The sequence below is a fragment of the Nicotiana attenuata genome, unplaced genomic scaffold (assembly GCF_001879085.1).
Source record: "Nicotiana attenuata strain UT unplaced genomic scaffold, NIATTr2, whole genome shotgun sequence".
Taxonomy (NCBI): Eukaryota; Viridiplantae; Streptophyta; class Magnoliopsida; order Solanales; family Solanaceae; genus Nicotiana; species Nicotiana attenuata.
In genome coordinates, this window is record NW_017672923.1 from 52,832 (window position 1) to 75,571 (window position 22,740).

A 22,740-nucleotide genomic window follows, 5' to 3' on the forward strand; every position below is an offset into this window, starting at 1 on the left:
CTATTTTGACGTGAGTAATGTAATTCAATTCAATTTAACTCACCTAAAGTAGGTCAACTGTTCAAACTTTACATGCAATATAATTTATTTCAAGATTTTGATATAAAAATAATATAACTTTAGCTAATACTACTTTTTAATCAAATACTAAATATATTAACCTAATCCCGAACCAAATAGCCCCTTAGTGGGCACAAAATGTCATTATCGGTCGTAGGAAAGGTCAAACCAATAAAAACAGAAGCATATCAATATCATAGAAATGATCGTCCCTGTTATCGTTAAACTGCCGCGCCCGCGTTTTGAGATTCTTACGGAAGCCTCCAACTCTTTGAAATTCACAATTGGATAATCCAATCCAATACGATATCCATATCCTATAGGAGTATATTTCTACTATCCTACGCCTCTGTGTTTACTGTTCTCACCAATTTTCTTTGGACCAATCTAAAGTAGTACTACTCTAGTTCTTTAACCAATACAATTAAACGTGCGCCCACTGCGCACTTTATTATTAACCACTGTTCGGCGGCCGGTAACAAGCTTTCATACTTGCTGATTGCATTTTTTTAAGCTTTGTGAATTCCGACGTCTGCGAGGTGTGAAATTTGATCAGTTCTAGAAACTTCCGTAAAGATTTAAGCTTTTTGAATTTTGATTTTCTCTTTTTTTATTTTCTAAGTGATGAATGTGGTGAATTTTTGTTAGATTTAGAAATGGGGAAGAAACAAGTGATGTTACCGGCGAGTGAAGTTGATTTGACAGCGGTGAAGTACATACCGGAAAATATTCAAGGTTTAATTTCCATGTGATATTATACTAGTACTAGTATTTGATTGCCTTTTGTATTGTTTTTAGTATTGAAATGTGCAATTTTTATTTTTTTTTATCTTTTTTGTGCAGCTCCACATTTGACTGGTGCCTGGTTCAAGTTTTTCGTGAAGCTGATTGAAGCACCGGTTATTGGATCTTTGATTATGAATCACCTCAAGAATGAAAACAAAATTAATGAGGTTCAATTCGTAACTTTTTGTATTTATGTGCAATATATATATACTTCCTATTGTGAGTATACATGAAATGGTTAATTAAAGACTGAAGAATATATGTATTCATGATTGACAGATGTTGAGATACACCGTCATACCGGAGATTCCTATGTTTAAACCCGAATTTCCTCCTCAAGGTTCACTCTTGCTCTAAGATGTCCATTCTGTCTCTCGATCTATTTGAATTTAAATATTTCTGTTAGAACTTAGAAATGAAATAGAAAAACAGTTCTTTATCCTCACTCGATATTGCTGGACTTAGACTCTGGTTTTCACGTAAATGAGCTGCTTTACAAGTAATCATTAAAAGGACCAAAAGGAACGATACATAATTTAAACGGTCAATGTGTTATTTGTTGTTTCCTTTTTTTAGTTGTAAAATGTTCTCTTCATTGAAACAAATGTGACATTATGTGAATTTTCCTATGCTAGTAGGATGTAGCAATTACATGGTGGCTTAGTAGGTATGCGCAAGTTGGTCAGGACACCGCTGTTGTAAAACTGTAACTGTAAGGCAGTGCAGCAGTAACAAAATAGTGAGATCTTCCATAATCATATTGGTTATTATAAAACTTGTTAAAATTGTGTGATCTTGATGAACATTTGCATTTCTTCTTTCTTCCTAATCGTGGAAGTTGGGGCTACTCCAATTGTAAGGCAGTGCATCAGCAGTTACAAAATAGTGAGATCTTCCATAATCATATCGGTGATGATAAAACTTGTTAAAATTGATGGCATCAGCATGGATGCAGAAGATGTATATGTGCATACAAACACATGCGCGTGTGCACACACATATAGTAAGATAAAAATGTGGGACCTTTCATCAAATGTCCATGGTGACCTAGCCATGATACAGAAGTGCTGTATACTTGGCACTAATTCGGCTTGTATTTCCTGACTTTAGAGCCAGAACTTGAAGTTGTCGACCTGGAAGAAGACGGAAAGCCTGAAGAGCGAGTTGAGCTAGCCTTAAAGTGTCTTCCAGAATATGATCCATCTAGCAATTGGAGCGGTGATTCAACTGCATCATTCCGCTATTGGAAGATTCGTGATTATGCATATGCATACAGATCTAAGTTTACTACTCCATCTATGGCAAGGCACTTCTGTGGTTGCTTGGTTTTGTTTCTTTCGTATGGTCTCTAGGATTAAAGAGGTTATTCCCTGTGTTACAGGTTGCAGAGCGCTTCATCTCAGCCATTGAGGAGTTCAACAATAAGAAGCCCCCAGCACCACTGTTAATTTCTTTTGACCCAGACGAAGTGAGAAAGCAAGCTGCTGCTTCTACACAAAGATTTGAACAAGGTATTTTGATATTTACATGTTTCTAGCGCTGTACACATCGTCGAACTGTAAGTGAATAATACTCCATAATTTATATACTTGCAATCTATGCTTTGTCAGAATAATACTTTTCTGACTGGCAAATAAGCAGGGAATCCACTGTCAATCTTGGATGGGATTTTCATGGCAATCAAGGATGATATTGATTGCTATCCTCACCCTTCGAAGGGTATGTATTTTAGTTTTCATCTGCTGACCAAGCCCTATTGCCAGATTTAGTTATATACTTGATGCAAACAGGAGCAACAACATGGATGCATGAGGTTCGTGAGGTAAAGAAGGATGCTGTTTCTGTGTCGAGATTACGAAGTTGCGGTGCAATTTTGGTTGGAAAGGCAAACATGCATGAGTTGGGCATGGGTACTACTGGAAATAACGCAAACTATGGGTATGTGCTGCCTAGAAGCTACAAATGACAAAGTTAAATTGTTCTTGGTGTTCATTATATGCTCTTTTTGTAGAAAGTCTTTGTGTACGCGAAATGTTGAATTGCATTTGACCCTTTCTAAGGCAGTCCTCAGACATTTCCTTTCTTTTTTAAATGTAACACCAGCTTCATAGACTTCCTTTGCAGTATATCCTGAGGCGGGAAACTCAAGAGCTGTACATTAATTGTTGCGAACATAGTCTTCTCTACCCTATAACATTCCTGAGTTAAAAATATCTTTGTGACAGGACTACAAGAAACCCACATGATCCCGATAGGTATACAGGAGGGTCTTCCTCAGGCCCTGCAGCTATTGTGGCTTCAGGACTGTGTTCCGCTGCTTTGGGGACGGACGGAGGAGGTTGTACACCTACACCATGTCACACTCAAGAATCCACATATTCAATCTTCATAAAACCAGTATGTTTATTGATGCTTGATTTAATGTGTAAGGACAGGTTCAATTCGAATTCCTTCTTCCCTTTGTGGTGTTGTGGGCTTGAAGTCAACATATGGTCGAATTGACATGGAAGGGTGAGCTTGTCACACAGTTGTACATGTGTCTTATGATCTGCTTTTCCCCCTAACAGATCTTCCAACTGTATAGCCATTATTCCCTTTTCTCTTTTGTCAACCATCATTTTCTCTTGCATTTACGTCTGTATCTTCATTTAAGAGCATGTGGTTCATATATGCATGTGTAGACATTTGTTTAAGACCTACTTCGACCTTCTAGATGTAGTGATATAGACCATCTCAATTGGATTGATTATTTCTCCAGATCGTTGTATGAGTTAAGAGTTCGTGCTTTTTCACAATAACACTATTCCAGTATCTTGAAAGATGGTATTATGATCATCCAATCAAATGATGGTATTATGATCATATGTTATGCTGCTTTCTGTCTTGCTACATTAATATCAATTCAAATCTTTATAATTCTAGTAAGGATACTTTTTAAGAAACATTCTTTGATGTAGCATCTCATAGGTTGCTTGCCTATGTAAAAGAATGGAATATGAAACTTTATTTATCAAGAATGGTTTATAAAACTTTAGTTATCAGGGTAAAGAACTGAATATGAAACTTTAGATATCTGCATACTTTTTATTAGTGTAAACATTCAAAGAAAATATTGATATGGAGCTTGAAATTACTGCTGGCTGATCGCAAGAATTCCTGTTGGAGTGCTTAGTTTTTAAAGGACTTAACTGAACTCAGTGAAGTTCCATAAGTTGCGACTGATTTTGGTGCTTATAGGGCTTAATGCACAATTTTAGTTCGGAAAAAGCCTCCAAACATATCAGAAAAAGAATCAACACTCCAAGCGATTAACAATGACACAACAAATCCGTTGTGATTTTTCATAACTTGGAATCTCCACTAATAACTACTTGTGTATCATGAAAAACAGAAGAAAAAAGAAAGAAAGAAAGTATCCACTTGCAGCTGACTCTGGTGAACTGATTAGTGATTTCCACTTATGCTTAGTAAATTTAATAAAATCAAACCTGTTATCTCTTGTACCTTCTTATTATAAGTCAGTTTTGGGCGCATAGACATTCCTTCATGTCTTTATGGTGTTCTTAGTGGTTTCTTTTACATGTAAAGGGAGAAAAGTGTCTTTCCAGGATGGGGCAGATTCACTGTAGTACTCTTTTATTTTTCCAGGTCACTGTGTGGTGCTGGAACAGTGGAAGTAATCGGACCAATCACTGCAACAGTTGAGGACACCATACTTGTGTAAGCCGTCATAAGTTTGAATAATGGAAATATGCTTAATCTTTAACTGTAGTAATCTGCTTATTATTTGGACTACCAAATACATGAAATTTGTGTTGAAATTAGCTGGCCTACAAATCTGCTTGCCCCATCTAGTAAGCGTGATGGTAAAGGACAAACTAAATGAATCTTTATATTGAGGCAAGGAAATGAGAAAGATAGAGCTTTAAGGAGTATGCAAGTTGAAAATTCAAACTACAGATGGGGTAATGCTACACAGCTTTAAGAGTTTCTCCAACTAAAGCAATTGACTGTTAACAAACTACTACAATTTCATCATACACATCTTAATTTGTGCAGCGCACAGCATACATACACACACTGAGGAAATGGGAAAGAAAAGAAAATAGTTATAAGGTTTGATAAGGTAAAACCCGCTCCCCAATCCCCTGCTCAGAAATCAACGTGGCTCTTTTCCACTTCATTTCCTTGATGACTCGAACTCCCAATCCCAACGCTGTGGTTGGTGCTCTTGCCCCTGGAGCAACCTAACTTGTCAGGCGAAAAAGAAGACGCACTTTACACTACCATTAGGATGTAAATGACTCCTTTAAGTGCATTTCATAAACACAGCTGAATTATCAAAAGAAGATAGGAAAAACTATTTCCTTTTCCTATAGATTCAAAGAAAGTAGGAAGATTTAGATATTTTAGTCTGGTGTTGTGTTTTTGTCAAGTATGCCAGAGAACTTGTCAAGTTGAGTCTTCCTGGACTTGTTAATGTAGTTTTCATTTTCCACTGTACAAGTACTTGATTTACTAGATTTATTGATCTCACTTTTGTTTTAGATAAAATTAGAATCGAAGATTCTAGGAAATTGCAGTGATTTGATCTTATCCATTACTTATCAGGTATGCAGCAATTTTGGGATCCTCTCCTGTTTATAGAATCTCTTTGAGACCGGTAATCAGTGAATCATTAAAGAATGCTTAATTATCTTCTTTATTCTTAAACTCTGTATTTTGCTTGGCCATTCTGCTTTCGTCTTGTTTCTTTATTGTATTACTTCTTAAAGTACCTTTCCAGTAGACAGGATAACCTGAAACATCACATACAGGCTTAGAACATCTATGGACCATGCCAGGTTGCATTAATAAAGCTTTAAGAAGATGGATTGGACAATCCTCTTTCACTGGCAACAGGCAGTTCTGGAATGCTATTTCCTGTGTGCATTTTCTGGAATATTTGGCTCGAGGGGAAGGATAGTATATCAGTTGTAAAATGTAGATGTTTGAGAAGTCTTTATCTATGGAGTAGAGGAATACTGTAACTGACATAGATTCTCTGATAGACTTATTGTATTCCTTTGACATATAGAAGGAAGGCATCTTTCTTCCTTCTCTGATGTACTTTTTTGTGTACCTCCTTGGTACTTTTCACTAAAACCTTTACCTTTTCATTGAAAACATCTATGAGCTGTGTTCTTAGTTTATATCTTGCAAGAAGATTTTAGATTTTATCTAATTGAGTTTGGACATCACTGTGGATCAGAAGTTCTGTTTCTTTAATTTAATCATCTCTCTCTATTTCTTTCAGAACCTCCCTTGTGTACCTGATTTATCTTCACAACAGAGCTCACAATCTTTGGAATCACTGCGCCTTGGAAAATATACAGAGGTAAGTATACTTTTTTTTACCGAAATTTTTTTGGTTATTTCTTTTGATAAACTCATAGCAACCTACTCTTGCAGTGGTTTAATGATGTATTCTCAGTTGATATTTCTGACAAGTGTGAGAATGTTCTTAGTCGACTATCTGAAAAGCATGGATGCAAAGTAAGTCTACTTCTATTATTCCATTCTTCAAAGCTTTATCTTGGACTTTGGCACGTACATTTGCTAGCTTTTGGTTTAGGATTGCCGGAACCATTAGCATCAGTATTGTAAGTAACTATTTTCTACATGTTTGTAAAATGTTTCTGATATTTTTCTTTATCTCATGGTTGAAGACGGTAGAGATTGTAATACCAGAGTTGCATGAGATGCGGACAGCTCATATTGTTTCTATCGGGTCTGAATGTTTATGCAGCATGAATCCAGACTGTGAAGATGGGTACACACTCTAGCTTTGGATATTTTATACATCACATTGCTTCTTACTAGATCTCGATGTCTTATTCCTAAAATTGTTTCCTGATATTATCTTAATTATCTGTTTTCTACCCTTTGTCTCCAGGAAAGGACCAAGATTGACATATGATACTCGCACCAATCTGGCACTTTTCCGTTCATTTACAGCAGCAGATTATGTTGCTGCTCAGCGACTTAGGTGAGATATATTCTTTTTCAAGCTAGCTAACGAAAATCAATATAAACCTCTGGTCATGAATTTATTTCAGAATCGAACTGTGTCATGGTCTAGAATACCGTGGCATCTGAAATTACCGAAAATGTCAATACTTGTAGCTTACTGTTGGATTTTGCACTTTGTTATTTGCCAAAACTGTTAAGTTGATAACTTTGGAAACCTAAACAAGGATTTTGTTCAAAGAAGTCAGATACACTCCAAACCAAGCATATGATTGGTAAGACATATGATGGAGTAGTTAATATCCTGAAAGTAAATGTTTCATACAATCATCATGATGGGATGATGAATAATTTCTATACTGTTCACTGGTTATGTCTGTCTTTCTCTAACATACTGATCACTAGTTATGTCTGATGTTTTATGCTTTGCTTGCGCATATACTCTGTACTACTAACCCTTTCAATTAATATCATATGCATTTATATTTTCTAACAGATGTAAGAAGAAATGCAATCTTTGAGAAGTACAAATAATATGATTCAGACATAACTCTTCTCTGGGTTGTTGCAGGCGGAGGATAATGTATTTCCATTTGGAGATTTTCAAGAAGGTGGATATCATTGTGACACCTACAACCGGGTAGGCCAAGAGAAGCCTCCAAAATTTGCAGAATTATCTTTCACATCTTTCACCAAGGCTAATAGTATTCTAGTAACGTATTTTCCCACATTTTCATGTGCACGCATTTAATCACTCATCCCTAGCTTTTCAAACTATTTCCCTGTTTATTTTGTCATGCTCGTTTTTCGTTTTTCCCACTTCTTTTGGTTGGTGGGACTTCTGTACCTGAGATAATATTCTTAGCAATGAAGCGGTCACGTGACTGACTTGGTCACATAGATGCCTAAAACATTAAATGGCAAGTCAAGGATGTGTAGGAAGGAGATTGGTTCATTGATTCATGTCAATTTTGATATATGACATCCTGAGATTGTGTGCATAGGCAGTTCATAGTTCTGTATATTCCTAAAACCATCTGTGGAACTTCTTTTTCAGCATGACAGCGCCCAGAATTCCACCAAGTGCTCTTAATGTTGGGGAGACTGATTTGCAAGTTTCAGGTTTTTTCCTACACTCGATCTGTTTCAAGATATTATCAACTATAGAGCTAGTAGAAATTGTCCTGCTGTTTATCTACTATTTTCTTGGACAGCTTACTGTTTTGCAGTTACAGGTTAGATTCGTATTTATATATTCTTTTATCAGGAAATCTTATGCGGTTTATTATAGCAGCAAATCTTCTCGGACTTCCTGCAGTTTCTGTCCCTGTAAGTTATTTCTCCTCTATCCAGGGTGGTTAGTTGACCAATGGTCATTCAGGGATGGTACTCTCTTGAACCTCATGGATTGTTTCATTGGTTTACGGGAGGGGTTTGTGTGAAAATAGAAAAAAATGGTTCAAATTTGGCTTTATTCTCTCCACTTATCCCCAAAAAATGCTTTATCCTCCAGAAGCATATCAATCCATAATGTAGGATTTGAATGAGGTGAGCCTAGTTTCACCTGTTATAACAATGGTGATAATCACCATCTCATAACGAGTTGCATGCTCAGGTTGGTTATGACAAGCAAGGGCTTCCCATAGGTATCCAACTCATAGGCCGACCCTGGTGTGAAGCTTCCATTTTGCGCTTGGCTGCTGCCATTGAGGTAATTGAGAGCGATCATGATCATTCAAAGCTTGGAACAGTGATTCCTATGCAGAAATGACTGCAGTACCAACGTATTTTACTTCCTCTTTTTCAGGAAACTTGTGCTGAGCCCAAGAAGAAACCACTGCAATTTCATGACATTTTGAAAGGGAACTAGAAATCAAGCTTATGGCCTTGGAAGCTCAGGATAATGGTAACACGAGTCATGAAACGTGGATTTATTTATCCGGCTTTTGGTGATTTACAGAAACAATGAACTTGAAACTTTTGTCTTTTTCAAAATGATCTTGAAACTGACTGTACCGAGTTTGAGGTACCACATAATGAAATAATGCTGATATTTCTCCAGCAGAAGTAACGGCCACCTTCCCCTTCTATTTCGTAGTGTTCCTCTTCAGCAAGTTTTGGCTAGTATCCTCAATAGAGCCATTGGAAAAGCAAACAGAACCCAAATACCGGTGAATGTCGATATGTTTGCATGAAGACTATTAAGCTGATACGTATTCTCTGCTACGCTGGGTACTTAAATAGAAACCAATATTTGTGACATTTATTATTTACCAACAGAATAAACACTTTCTTCCCCTGCAACTTTCTCATCTGCAGCCTCATCCAATACATTAGCCCCAGAAGGCATGCGGTGAAATGAGTGCAAAACAAAGAGGTGGTGTCAGTATCAAATCTGTTACTTGCAAGCTTAAGCAAAAATCATTTGAAGAAATGGACAGTATAACTGGGGCAAACTTGCCAATATGGTTTTTAGTTGTCATCAAAACAACTATTGCAAAGAGTTCCACCAATTGGAAAAGTATAATCCATAAGATAATTCCTTAGGGGCTAAAAGAGGCAGAGAAATAGCTATTCAAGAGTATTCTCTTTTAGAGATTATTGTGAGTTCGTCAGCAATAAAAAGCAAGAGCAGGGGCAGCTTGCAACCCAGATACAAACACAATAAGTTCTGCAAACTAACACCAAATAGCTAATCATTAATGCGAAATAGCAAGTTTCGTATCTGGACAAAGGACACATAACTACTTGGAAGCAGTTTCAAATTAACAACAATAAGACAATGTTTTTATTAGTAACTGTTTAACATGACTATCTCCAAAAGGTTCCCTATTTTTTTTCTATCTCAAAAGGTTCCAGTTTCCAAATTATGTACCAACTCACTGGAGAAAGCATTTGCCAGTAAAAGGAAAAGGAAAAGCAAATTATTCTTGTTTTGTTAAAATATTGAAACAGAAGCAAGCACCGAGCGGGACAAAAAGATTAGAAAGCACTAAGCTCATTTCTTACCTCTCCCCCATGGTAAAAGCATCATTGCTTTGTCCATATATTTTGTACATTGGATTGGTTATAAGTAGTTGTTACATTGGTTTTGACATTCTCTGCTGTCAAATATTTTTGGAGTATTTTAACAATTTTTATTGTACTATGTTTTGACATAATAAAATATCTCCTCAGCTGCAAATATTTTTTATATTATAAGGTTTCAACGTAAATTTTGGTTTTCTATTCTTTTTCTTCTTGCTAGTAATTCTGGTTCCTTAGCTCTCTTCATTTGTAACAGTTGTAGAGGTACTTTGAGTATTGACAACTAGTGATATTGACCAGTCCAACCTATAAAACATGAATTTCATAATCGGAAAGTATAGTTAAAGTAATACATTAAACTAAGCATAAAGTTTAAGAAAGAAAAAAAAAAGATTTTGAAACATACGATCTACAACAAGTTATAAATATTTATTTAGTTATATATTATCTTATTAACAGTAAAATAAATAATTTTAAAGTAAATTATATTTAATATATAAACTTTCATTTCTTTATCAGACTAAAGAGTAAATACCAACAACAATAACAATATACCCAATATAATCCTAAAGAGTAAATATTATCACATAATTTAGGCGGGAGTTGGGAGTTGGGAGGGAAAAAGAAGTAGTTAAACTACAGTTTTATTTTTTTATTTTTACTTCTTACAAATAATATATCGATTAACTCCTCTTATTTGAAAGGAACCCCATATTTTGAAATGGTTCATTTATGTCACGTTTGATTCATGTTTGGGGGAGATCAGAAATGGCGTCCAAGTTTACCCCAAAGCTTTTCTCATGGCTTATTCTACCAACATTGTTACTCATTTCTCTCTACTCTTTATTTCTTCCTCTTTACACTCCCACTTCTCCAAAACCCAAAATTCCCATCTCACCCTCTTGTAATCTCTTCAAAGGCAAGTGGATCAGCGACCCGAATCGCAAACCCATTTACGATGAGTCCTGCCCGTTTCACAGGAACGCCTGGAACTGCCTCAGAAACCAAAGGGAAAACATGGGTCGGATCAATTCATGGAAATGGGTACCCGACAAGTGTGATTTGGCTCGGATCGACCCGGTTGAGTTCTTGGGTTTAATGAGGAACAAGAATATTGGGTTTATTGGAGATTCGTTGAATGAGAATTTCTTGGTTTCCTTTTTGTGTATACTAAGAGTGGCTGATTCTGGTGCAAAGAAATGGAAGAGAAAGGGGGCTTGGAGAGGAGCTTATTTTCCAAAGTTTAATGTTACCGTGGCTTATCACCGTGCTGTTTTGCTCGCGAAATATGAGTGAGTACATTGATTTTTTCTTTTACCTTGTTTATATTTTGCACTATATTTGTTGGCTTGTTGTTGTAGGCTGTGTTGTTTAGTAGCAAGTGAAAAAATATTAGGCTTTTGTTCCATTATCTTGTCAACTGACGATTTGTTACTCCCTCTATCCCAATTTATGTAACACTCCTCTTTTTAGTCTGTTTCAATTTAGTAGCAAGTGCAAAGATTAACCTTACTTGCTCATTACTGATTAAATAAGGTGGCAGCCAAAACAGCTTGACGACTCCAACCAAGATGGATTGAAGGGAATATATCGAGTAGATGTCGATATTCCAGCAGATGATTGGGCTCATATTGGTGCCTTTTATGATGTTCTAGTCTTCAACACTGGTCACTGGTAATTTCATGTGCCTTGATGTTGTTTTAGCTCATTAGCTGACATGTCTATTACTGCTTCCTTCCAAATTGAATGCCACTTTTGTTTTTTCATTTTAAGTTTTTTTTTTACATTATATGTAAGAGAATAGAATAAATTGGAAGACAGTCGGTTGTTGGGCGAAAATATTAATATCAACTACCTGCCCCTCAACCTTTGCAAACACACCACCCGCTATCGATGGAATCTTCATCCACCTTTGGATGCTAACAACCTGCCTGTACCACTAGTGAAACTTGAAAAGTTTAAAACTTTATTGAAACGCATAAAAGTCTTCTACCTATCCTCAGTGGCATCCCAAGTTAATCCTAGAAAACGAAACTATAAATTAATGTGTTACCAAAACCTAAAATTCTGCCATATTAAGTAAAAAATGTACATGTTTCTTAAGTGGGAAGTGTTATCTTACCTTTCTTCTTTTGGATATGAGTGTATCACATTAGGAAATTGAAGTGCCAATGGAGGATGAGCTAGGTCGATCAGCTGGTAATTTGTTGTGTGTAGCAATTTTGCATTGTAAATTATTCCAGTTCTGTCTGTTCGAACTTCGAAGAAAGTATTCCGTTAATCACAGCATGGGTTACGTCTACGTTTGAGAATAAACCAACTAAAAGACTACTATATGATTTTTGTCATTCTGTATACGCATAACATCTAGTTCCGGAACAATGAGGGTTACAATTTTTGGGTTCTTTAATTTTTTTGTTGTTGGGCGAAGAGGGCCCCACCGGGGGGAGGGGGGTCTTCATCTTCTGCTCTTTGTGTCTGTATTCATTGCACGACTTCCAAATTCTTTTACCTAATCTGGTATTAAGAACATATTATCTCTGACTCATTTGGTTTTAATGTTTATCGATATCTTCCAGGTGGGGCTTTGACAAATTTCCTAAAGAGACACCTCTTGTTTTCTATAAGTCAGGGCAACCCATTCAACCTCCCTTAGAGATGTTTGATGGACTAAAGGCTGTTCTCGAGAATATGATTGCCTACATAAAAAAAGAATTACAAGGGAAAACACTTAAATTTTGGCGCTTGCAATCACCAAGGCACTTTCAGGGGGGTGACTGGAATCAAAATGGTAGTTGTACAGTGGATGAACCCCTTGATGAACTTCAGGTATGCAAATGTAGCACCTTTGGTAAATTTGAGATTTCCACTTTTGAAGGTAATCTACTTGGTTAGCTACTAATAGAAATGTCCCTTGCATATGAGAGTGCAGGCATTTACGTTTACTAAAGCTTTCAATTTGCATTTAGCAGCATTGTTTCTTTGGTCATAATTTTAAGAACCAGCTAGGGGGATTTGATCCCTAATTTTCTTTCTAGAACTACCAGTATAAAACCAGTTTAGCTACTGTGGCGCTTTGAAATAATCACTTGAAAACTGCAAGTTATCTTCCCAAGAAAGAATCACTTGAAAAATGTGTTGCTTAGTCCCAACCTAATGCAAGGAAAGTTAAAAGACGTGGATAATTTGCTAAATAGTTAGCATTTAGTGACGATTTGTTTCCTAATCTCATGTAGCTCATTTTTAGTTTATTTTCCCTGACAGTTCATACAGAAGTATGAAAGTAAATCTGTTTTTTATTTAACTTCCTTCAATAAGTGCTTTTTCTTTCCATATTTACCGGACAATTACATTTCCTAACGAATTGTAGGGACTTATTGTGTGCTAGTAAGTTAATAATAGTAGGTAATGACAAGTTCTCTGAAGAAAATCTTACTGATACCTGAACAGCTTGACCTGTGGTTTGATCCCAGATATAATGGGGTTAACAAAGAAGCAAGGCTACTAAATCATCTCATTGAAGAGGTTCTAAAAGGCTCAAATATCAGAATCCTCGATCTGACTCACTTGAGCGAGTTCAGGGCAGATGCCCATCCTGCAATTTGGTTGGGGAAAAAGGATGCGGTGGCTGTCTGGGGTCAGGACTGTATGCACTGGTGCCTTCCAGGTGTTCCAGATACATGGGTTGATATTCTAGCCCAGCTTATCAATCATTATATTTTGGAGATAGGGTAATCGTTGTGGATGGTTGCAAAGGTTTCTTGAAGTATTTGCAGCTGAGCTCATGATAGATCAAAGATACCGGGCTCATATTTTTGACACCTATTACAAACTTGCTGATCTGAAGGAGGTGGTAGAACTAATTCACTAATTTATGTCCATTTAAATTCTTTCTAGCACCTTTGATGCCGTGTAGCCTTGTTCAGGGGCTTTGGTTAGAGATGGTTTTCTTGTGAGGAAAAATGGAGGCAGCAGATGGTTGATTATAAACAAAAAGGCCTAGATTTCATACTCTATGAATTATTATTTGTCCTTTTTCACATTATACCTCGGAGGATTTGTTCCCCATTTTGGAACTTTGTAGAACATGTATCATCATTTTTATAAATAGTTTTCTTCTTTGTTTCCATTCAGGTGTACTCTCTTCTTTTTCAGTCTCTGTGTTTTGGGGTGGAGGATGTTAAAGAACTCATGGAAAAAAAATGATAAACTCGCAAATGCAGTGAAAGGAGCTAGAGATGTGTTAAGAGTGAGTTATAAAAAATTTCTGTTCAAATTACACGATTTTATGCTAATCAAAAAATATCCTTAATCTGTTTGCCCCAACCAGGAACTATTCTTTTCCTGAAAATGGTTTTAATTTCTGGTCAGTTCCCAATTAGTGTTTGTCTTCATTAAAACATTTTATATAAAATGTTGTGCGAATTATCTCTTTTCCTTTTTTTGCAATAAAATTGGTTTGCTACTCTAATAGCCTGTTTGGCCCAGTTGGAGAAATCAGCTTATTTTAAGAAGTATTTTTTTAGAAGTACTTTTGGAGAGAAATAGTTTGCGTTTGGCTAATCACTTTGAAAAGTACTTTTGAGCAATAATTTGTGTTTGCCTAAGCTTTTCAGAAAGTGCTTTTAAGTATCAAATTACGAATAAGGACATGAATAGATTTACTTAATAGTTAATATTATAAGTAAATAAATAATCTCAAAATTTTGTTATTACAGGCAATAATTAAATCTTTTCACCCCTAAAGTCATTATATATTAGAAAGCTATCCAAAAAATAAGGAGAAATACTTATACATTAATATCCTAAGTATTAGGTTTAACAGTTATTTTGGTATATATTATAGTTTGTTAAGGGTAGTTTTAGTAAGAAGAAAAGTCAAAACTGCTTCTGCTCTGCTTTTGGGAAGAAACTACTTTTTTCTGCTTCTCAGAAACTGCTTCTGCTTCTTCCCAAAATTACTTTCTTTTTTTCTCAAAATGCTTGACCAAACACCTCAAGTTAGGGGAAAAAAGTGCTTTTAGGAAGGGAAAAAAAAAGATATTTTTGACCTCTTGAGAAGCTTGGCCAACAGGCTATACTCTCAATCGTCAATAATGCACACATGTTTCCTCAAGAAATAAATCTGCAATACCTCTGTACCTTCTAGAGTTCTAGTATTCTGAAGTACACTTGCCTTGACAACTTCAGGGTTACCGAAGGAGCAATAGCTCCAACGGAAGGGAATTAAAGGAAAAGGGTGCTATATTGAGGTGACTTGCACGCCGGATAGCGAGCGTGGGGTAGAGCACCGTTGGGGATTGTGACTTGTCCGTCCCGATTGATGATTTTACCGTGTATTTTGACTGAAACTTATTTGTTATTATCATAATTTTGGCTGATTGCCATATTTGGGCTTCGTGCCAATTATCTGAACCCTTCGGGGATTTTTATCACTGTTTCCTCACTATTTTGATATACTACTTGAACTCAGTCCTGTTGATTATACTGTTTTACAAACTCAGCCGCTTTAATTGAACTTTGAGACTTAAATGATATTTCCACTGTTGTTTGGCCTGAGCACTACTATTTTATTGATGCCTGAGGGGCTTATGATAGTGAGGCCGAGGGCCATATGTGAGGAGGCTTTCAGGCCTCGAGTGTGATGTGAGGAGGCTTTCAGGCCTCGAGTGTGATGTGAGGAGGCTTTTAGGCCTCGAGTGTGATGTGAGGAGGCTTTCAGGCCTCGAGTGTGATGTGAGGAGGCTTTCAGGCCTCGAGTGTGATGTGAGGAGGCTTTCAGGCCTCGAGTGTGATGTGAGAAGGCTTTCAGGCCTTATGTTATATGCCACGAGGTGGCTTGATATTGCGCTTGGGCCGTAAGGTGCCCCTCCCGGAGTCTGCACACCCCCAGTGAGCGCCGTCGACGATATATGGATCGGGCTGCACGCCGCAGCGAGACGTGGATCGGGCTGCACGCCGCAGCGGTTACTATATGATATTGTTCTGAGAGTGTTTCTAAGAGTGAGCCCGGGGGGCTGGTACTGTTTTGAGATATTGCCCGAGGGGCGAACTTTTATGTGCTCATCTTGCATATTTACTTTCCTTTCTACCTGTTATATTGTGCCCGAGGGGCGGATTTTTCTATGCTTATCAGCACCAGCTGTTTTGAAATCGTTTCGTAACTGTTGAAAAGATCATTTTCAAAAAGGATTTAAACTGAGTCAATATATTTCTAAAGATTTCACAGCTTCGCTGCTTTTCTCAAAGGATTGTACCCTGCTTCTATACAGCATGTTGGTTGCTTTACGTGATTTCTTACTGCTCAGTTGTTATTTACCTTTATTACTCACTGAGTTGGAGTACTCACTTTACTCCCTGCACCTTGTGTGCAGTTGCAGGTATTTATTCACCCGGTAGCGGGTATTGGCTCTTGGTGGCAGAGCTGTAGTAGTTTAGCGAGGTGACTGCCAGCGTTCGCAGCACCGTTTCTTTCTATGCTATTCATTATTCCTGTTCAGTGTATTACTAGACTTGTAAATGTAATTACATTCTTATAGATGCTCATGACTTGTGACACCCCGATTAGGGCTGTGTGGGGTTGTAATCTCGCTAATTAATATTATTAAGTCATATTTTAGCTGTTTATTCATGTTTAAATTATTTTTGAAAAGACGAGTTGGGTTAGTTGGCTGGCTTTGTCTTCGCGAGAGGCGCTATCACGACCGGGTTCGGGGTTTGGGTCGTGACAAGTTGGTATCAGAGCCTAGGTTACTAGGTCTCACGAGTCATGAGCAGGTTTAGTAGAGTCGCGGATCGGTACGGAGACGTCTGTATTTATCCTCGAGAGGCTGCAGAACCTTTAGGAAAACTTCACCTTCTTGTAATCTTATCGTGCGTCCTTGATTCAGCTTGAAAAGTAACTCTTGAAATTCCTTCCATGCGTTCGTAAGCGCGCATGAGCGCTCAATATCAGATGTGCCTTGATGGCTTGTGATTCCCCGATCAAGGGGCGAGTTATGATCTCTGTGAGTTTGATGTTGGGCCAGTCTGGAGGACTTGAGGCCGAATCTTTGCCTATGGCTTGAGCACCGACGTGCTGATTGTGTGAATAAGTGTTTTGAACTTATATGTTTGGTATTGTCCTTATTAGTGGAAGTGACGGCTGGGTAGCTATGTAAAGAGTGTATTAGTACTGCGAGATGTATCTATGTGACTTGGAAGTGACGAGGGAGGTCTGCTGGATGGTAGATGAACTATTAAGTGTATGATTTCCATTGTGATTAGATGTGTAGCTCCGGGTTATGGGCGCGTGAAGAATCTTTCGTGTCTCCTAGTTGGGAATGAAGTAGATTTCATGTTGCGGTATAAGTTCAGACTTAGGGAGACTAAGTGGTTGTGTAATGTGTATGGCGGTGGAAGGTATACAGAAATCTTATAGTGAAGCGAAGCAGGTGGTTATCTCCTGTGAAGTGTTCTGAAGTGGTGTGATCCTTATGTGTATATTAGGAGATCTCATGTGCAAGTGAAAAGTACGTGTTGAAATTTGGAATTTCGGGCTGCTTAAGAGAGTGGGCTTAACTGTTTCGGGAATGAATGCGAGAATTGCAGAAGAGTTACAGTACGGGATGATCTGTGTTTTCACAACTTATAAATGATTTGAGTTTAATATCACTATGTTATTGTGGCATCAATAGGGTAAAAGTGTTATGAGTTATTTGAGGGTATTTTTATCTATGGCTTCGAGCCAAGTAGGGGAGTCTGCTGTGAGTAGTTGATTGCACGGTTAGGTGCTATGCTAGTTCCAGTTTGAGGCGTGCGGGTGAATCAGTTATGGCTGGTGGGAATTGAGACCGAGGATGTTGACGAAGGTTATATTATGCTTCATAGGGTAAGGAAATCACATGATGTCTTAAGTTGTTGTTGATGCCTGAGGGGCTTATGATGTTTTTTGGACTGAGTGAGGCCGAGGGCCATATGTGAGGAGGCTTTCAGGCCTCGAGTGTGATGTGAGGAGGCTTTCAGGCCTCGAGTGTGATGTGAGGAGGCTTTCAGGCCTCGAGTGTGATGTGAGAAGGCTTTCAGGCCTTATGTTATATGCCACGAGGTGGCTTGATATTGCGCTTGGGCCGTAAGGGGCCCCTCCCGGAGTCTACACACCCCCAGTGAGCACCGTCGACAATATATGGATCTGGCTGCACGCCGCAACGAGACGTGGATCGGGCTGCACGCCGCAGCGGTTACTATATGATACTGTTCTGAGAGTGTTTCTGAGAGTGAGCCCGAGGGGCTGGTACTGTTTTGAGATATTGCCCGAGGGGCGAACTTTTATGTGCTCATCTTGCATATTTACTTGCCTTTCTACCTGTTATACTGCGGTATTTGTGCCCGAGGGGCGGATTTTTCTGTGCTTATCAGCACCAGTTGTTTTGAAATCGTTTCGTAACTGTTGAAAAGATCATTTTCAAAAAGGATTTAAACTGAGCCAATATATTTCTAAAGTTTTCACAGCTTCACTGTTTTTCTCAAAGGATTGTACCCTGCTTCTATACAGCATGTTGGTTGCTTTACGTGATTTCTTACTACTCAGTTGTTATTTACCTTTATTACTCACTGAGTTGGAGTACTCACTTTACTCCCTGCACCTTGTGGAGTTGCAGGTATTTATTCACCCGGTAGCGGGTATTGGCTGTTGGTGGCAGAGTTGTAGTAGTTTAGCAGGTGACTGCCAGCGTTCGCAGCACCGTTTCTTTCTATGTTATTCATTATTCCTGTTCAGTGTATTTCTAGACTTGTAAATGTAATTACATTCTTATAGATGCTCATGACTTGTGACACCCCGATTAGGGCTGTGTGGGGTTGTAATCCCGCTAATTAATATTATTAAGTCATATTTTAGTTGTTTATTCATGTTTAAATTATTTTTGAAAAGACGAGTTGGGTTAGTTGGCTGGCCTTGTCTTCGCGAGAGGCATCATCACGACTGGGTTCGGGGTTTGGGTCGTGACAGTCTCCAACCAATGACCTACTTTATTTTTTTCCAGAACTTCTGCCGCCAACGTTAAAGGTGTTTTGCCGCCTTCTGTTTTATTTTTTCTCCTAATTTGTTTTAACTCAATTCTAATTAGTTCTGCTCCTTTGTTTTGCCTTCTTTTGTCTCGCTCCTTTGTTCTGCTTTCTTAAGGTGTTTTGCCCTCTTCTGTTTTGTTTTTAAAATTATTTTTATGCATAATTTTTAATATATTTAACATTTAAATAATTGAGGATATTTTAGTAAACGTATCAGTTACAGTACAGTACGATACAGTCAAACCAAACAGCAAAATATTATTTAACAATAACAAACAATACAATATATTCAAACATTGTTTTCATAAAACGATACGATACAATACAATACATTATAAAATGATGGGGAACAATGATCCAAACAGAATGTAAATGTGGACTGAATTCGCTCTTCCGAACAAAATATCCTTTATAAATATTTGAATTTATTATATTTCATATGATGCGTGTATTATTTTATTATATACTGAAATATTTTGATGATCCTAGACGTTTTTCCCTGGTTACAGTTGATAGATATGTGCCTAGTTTATTTTCGAATGATTTAATTTGATAACATATCAATTATACTCTCCCCGTCCTATAAAGAATAAGCAAATGTAAAATACGAGGATCGATGCAGGTAGCTTACAATAGGGGTGTCGATGATTCGGTTCAGCCGGTTATTTTACAAAATTTGTATCATACCGATTTTTTGGTTATTCTATTATGTATAACCAAAATTAGAATTTTCAAAACCGTCTCAATCATGTCGGTTTCTCTTCGGTATCGCTATGGTTCGATTAATTTTCGGTATTTTTTTAAATGTCATATAAAAGTCACTACTAAAAGTAGAATGCAATAATAAACATATTTTTACAGGACTTAGCAAAACTCTCTAGACAACTTTACTATTTAAATAGTGGTAACTAAGAAAACATGAAAGATGGCCAGAGTATAGATCCATCAACTACTCTAGAACATCATAAAAAAAAAACTATGCAAAGACAACAAAAGATAAATCATACGAATAGAAAGATATTAACCAAGCTGGGACTCAAGAATAAAATTTATAGAAGATTAAATATGTATTCAAAAATATAAATCTAAATCATACGAAAGAAATATATTCAATACACTGTAATTTTCTACTCATAATCGCTAGAATATATTGTGTCTTGCTAGTGAATATATTGGAAAAAACTTAGTTTCAATAGGAGTAGCTTAATAGGTTTGGAATTAGGATTTTGATTTTAATTTCTTGTTGGCTTGTAACCATTTTCATAATTTAAAGGCCCAAGAAAAAATTTATTGCTTTATTATTTTTAAACTTAATATATAAATATATTTTCCACATGTAAATTTACTCGGTATGGTTCGGTATTTTTTCGGTTTATTTTCAAAAATAAAGAACTTACCCTAATTATCGGTACGGTTGTAGATTCATATAAAACCTACGGTTTTATAAAATAAAACTAAAAATCAGTTCGATGCGGTACGGTTCTGTCGGTTTAGTCAATTTTTAAATATCCATTGACACCCCTAGCTTACAGTATGAATTTGGATGTTATATTCTTTTTTTCCTTTTAGAAAGAGATCAACATATATTTAGAGATTGTAAAACTACTATAAATACTAGTCTTAGGGTACGCACTTTGCGCGTGTAACTAACTCTCCATACTATTTGTAATTAGTGTTGCTCTAATCTTTTATTCATTTCATATTCAATGCTCTTTTTATGAAAATAAATTTATGTACACTAAAAGTTTTGCAATTATTTATATGATGAATTTGTAAAAGAATTAAATTTGATTCTTTAACGAATTAGTTGATTCAAAGAGTTATTTTGTTAAATCAGTTAAAACATTAATTACTTTTTCTCAAAATTAGAGGAAATAATTTTTCTTGATTAAAATTCTTTATATTTAGCTCATTCCAAGCTTTTAACGTTTAACTATAATAATATTTCTATAAAATAAAACCTATATGTTCAAAGGATGACAAAAAATTGATGTGACATTTTACTTAAAACAAATTAGTTAATTTTTAAGTATTAAATATTAAAAAGATAATTAATTACAATTTTTTTTATATCAAATTTATTTTTAACGGATAAAATATTGACCAACATATCATTGTAATAAGTTCTAAAATTTAATTATTTTTAACCATTGTATTAGAGTGTAAATTTTAAATCCTTGATATATTTAAGAAAAATACCAAACATAAAATTATTAGTATTCTGTAATATTTAGGATTCATATTGGATGTCTACAAAGATTTACATTATTCTATTAAAATTAATAAATCGTAAACAATTATATAAATATGATCTCATCCATACCAATTTATTTTTCGACTTGGACTTTGAATAATTTTGATTTAGGGTTTTAACTTTGTGAGTTAGCAATTATCCTTTATATTAATGATATGTTTTATGGTCTAAATCACAAAGTAAAAAAGAGATAATTCTTTTTTCTGCTTCTCTCTTTTATGTCAAATAAAATTTAGTGCCTTCAAATATTAGAAAATATAATTTTATCAACCAAATTTAGACAGCTGAAACCAAATTATTCTGCTAGTAAACTTTGTGAGTTTGTTGATTAGTGCAATTTCAATACTAATAAACTTATAGTTGTAGTCGTCCATCATTATTAACCAATGATGTAATTTCTAATATTGAGCAATTATTTGTTTGGTCGAAGTTTTTGTTGTTAAAATAAAGATTTCATATCACTAATGAATTCACAGTCTTACTACCAATTAGAAGGCTCTTGATTATTAATAAATAGAAATTAATTCTCTTATATTTATCATATATTTGCTCATTTTAACTCTTATTCCTCGTCTAGCTTCGATCTTAGAAAAATCAATAGTACTGTATCCAAAAAAAAAAAAAATAGTAGTAGTTCTTTTTCGTTCAAAAAAAAATAAAAATAGTAGTAGTACTTCAATTTTTAGAGTCCATAATAAAATAAGTATTTTATTCAATGTGAACTCTAATTTGAACGGGTAATAGCACGTGTATCCCATATTTACACAACTTTAGAAAATTATGTAAATATTATTAAATTATATATTTGAGTTATAGGTAATTAAAAAAACATAAATTCGTGAATATTAGGAATATTAATCTAATTAGCTAGCTTAATAACACATATATCAGATGCCTTATTGTGATTTCATGCCTTGCCTCCAATTACTAAATTTATTCAATTCTCTCTTTTCTGTAGGATCAATTAACAGAATATACTTAAAATAAAGAATTAATAATAAAATTTGTAATAATAATGTCACGACCCAAAATCCACTAAGGATCGTGATGGCGCCGGACACCATTGTCAGGCAAGCCAACACCAATTTACTAGTAATTTCTTGTTTTAATATTTTTGAAATCGTTTCTTTTATACATTAAACAATGAGTAATGAATTCACTAAATAGATATTGATGTCTTTAACAAACTTAATATTAGAAAATCCCATAATCATCCCAGAACCCGGTGTCACAAGTGCATGAGCAATCACTAAGAAATCAAATAAAGTACAATAACTGTCCGGAATACAAATTGGACAGAAAGTAAATACAATACACTGAAAGAGACTATACTGGCTGCGGGTCGCCTCGAGGAATGCAGCTCACCTGGTCTCCGTATCATCCATGCTGCTACGCCCACTAGGCCACTAGAGATACATGTGCCTGTGCAACAAAAATGCACAGCAAGTGTAGCATGAGTACGAAAACAACGTGTACTCAGTAAGTATCCCGTCTAATATCGAAGAAGTAGAGACGAGAGGTCGACATCGACACTTACTAGTGGTCCAATAATAATA

At 36.1% G+C, this 22,740-nt stretch overlaps 2 protein-coding genes across 4 annotated transcripts; both read left to right on the top strand.

Moving 5' to 3' along the window:
- The first annotated feature begins 183 nt into the window (after positions 1-183).
- LOC109214936 (fatty acid amide hydrolase-like) lies at positions 184-8,945 on the top strand. Of its 2 annotated transcripts, none has more exons than XM_019378911.1 (21): positions 184-599; positions 709-795; positions 904-1,013; positions 1,126-1,186; positions 1,957-2,147; positions 2,228-2,357; positions 2,488-2,565; positions 2,637-2,784; positions 3,072-3,184; positions 3,282-3,357; positions 4,495-4,566; positions 5,458-5,509; positions 6,143-6,223; positions 6,298-6,381; positions 6,555-6,658; positions 6,782-6,874; positions 7,427-7,495; positions 7,913-7,977; positions 8,123-8,184; positions 8,471-8,566; positions 8,663-8,945. In XM_019378911.1, the coding sequence occupies exons 2-21, from the start codon at positions 717-719 to the stop codon at positions 8,723-8,725; spliced, it is 1,827 nt and encodes a 608-aa protein (XP_019234456.1). In that variant the 5' UTR covers positions 184-599; positions 709-716; the 3' UTR covers positions 8,726-8,945. The 2 variants fall into 2 exon arrangements, with proteins under 2 accessions (XP_019234456.1, XP_019234457.1); XM_019378912.1 differs by having other exon boundaries at positions 715-795.
- Positions 8,946-10,565: 1,620 nt separating this feature from the next.
- LOC109214940 (protein trichome birefringence-like 12) lies at positions 10,566-14,011 on the top strand. Of its 2 annotated transcripts, none has more exons than XM_019378917.1 (4): positions 10,566-11,174; positions 11,419-11,556; positions 12,462-12,711; positions 13,333-14,011. In XM_019378917.1, the coding sequence occupies exons 1-4, from the start codon at positions 10,615-10,617 to the stop codon at positions 13,615-13,617; spliced, it is 1,233 nt and encodes a 410-aa protein (XP_019234462.1). In that variant the 5' UTR covers positions 10,566-10,614; the 3' UTR covers positions 13,618-14,011. The 2 variants fall into 2 exon arrangements, with proteins under 2 accessions (XP_019234462.1, XP_019234463.1); XM_019378918.1 differs by having other exon boundaries at positions 13,356-13,440.
- Positions 14,012-22,740: the final 8,729 nt, after the last annotated feature.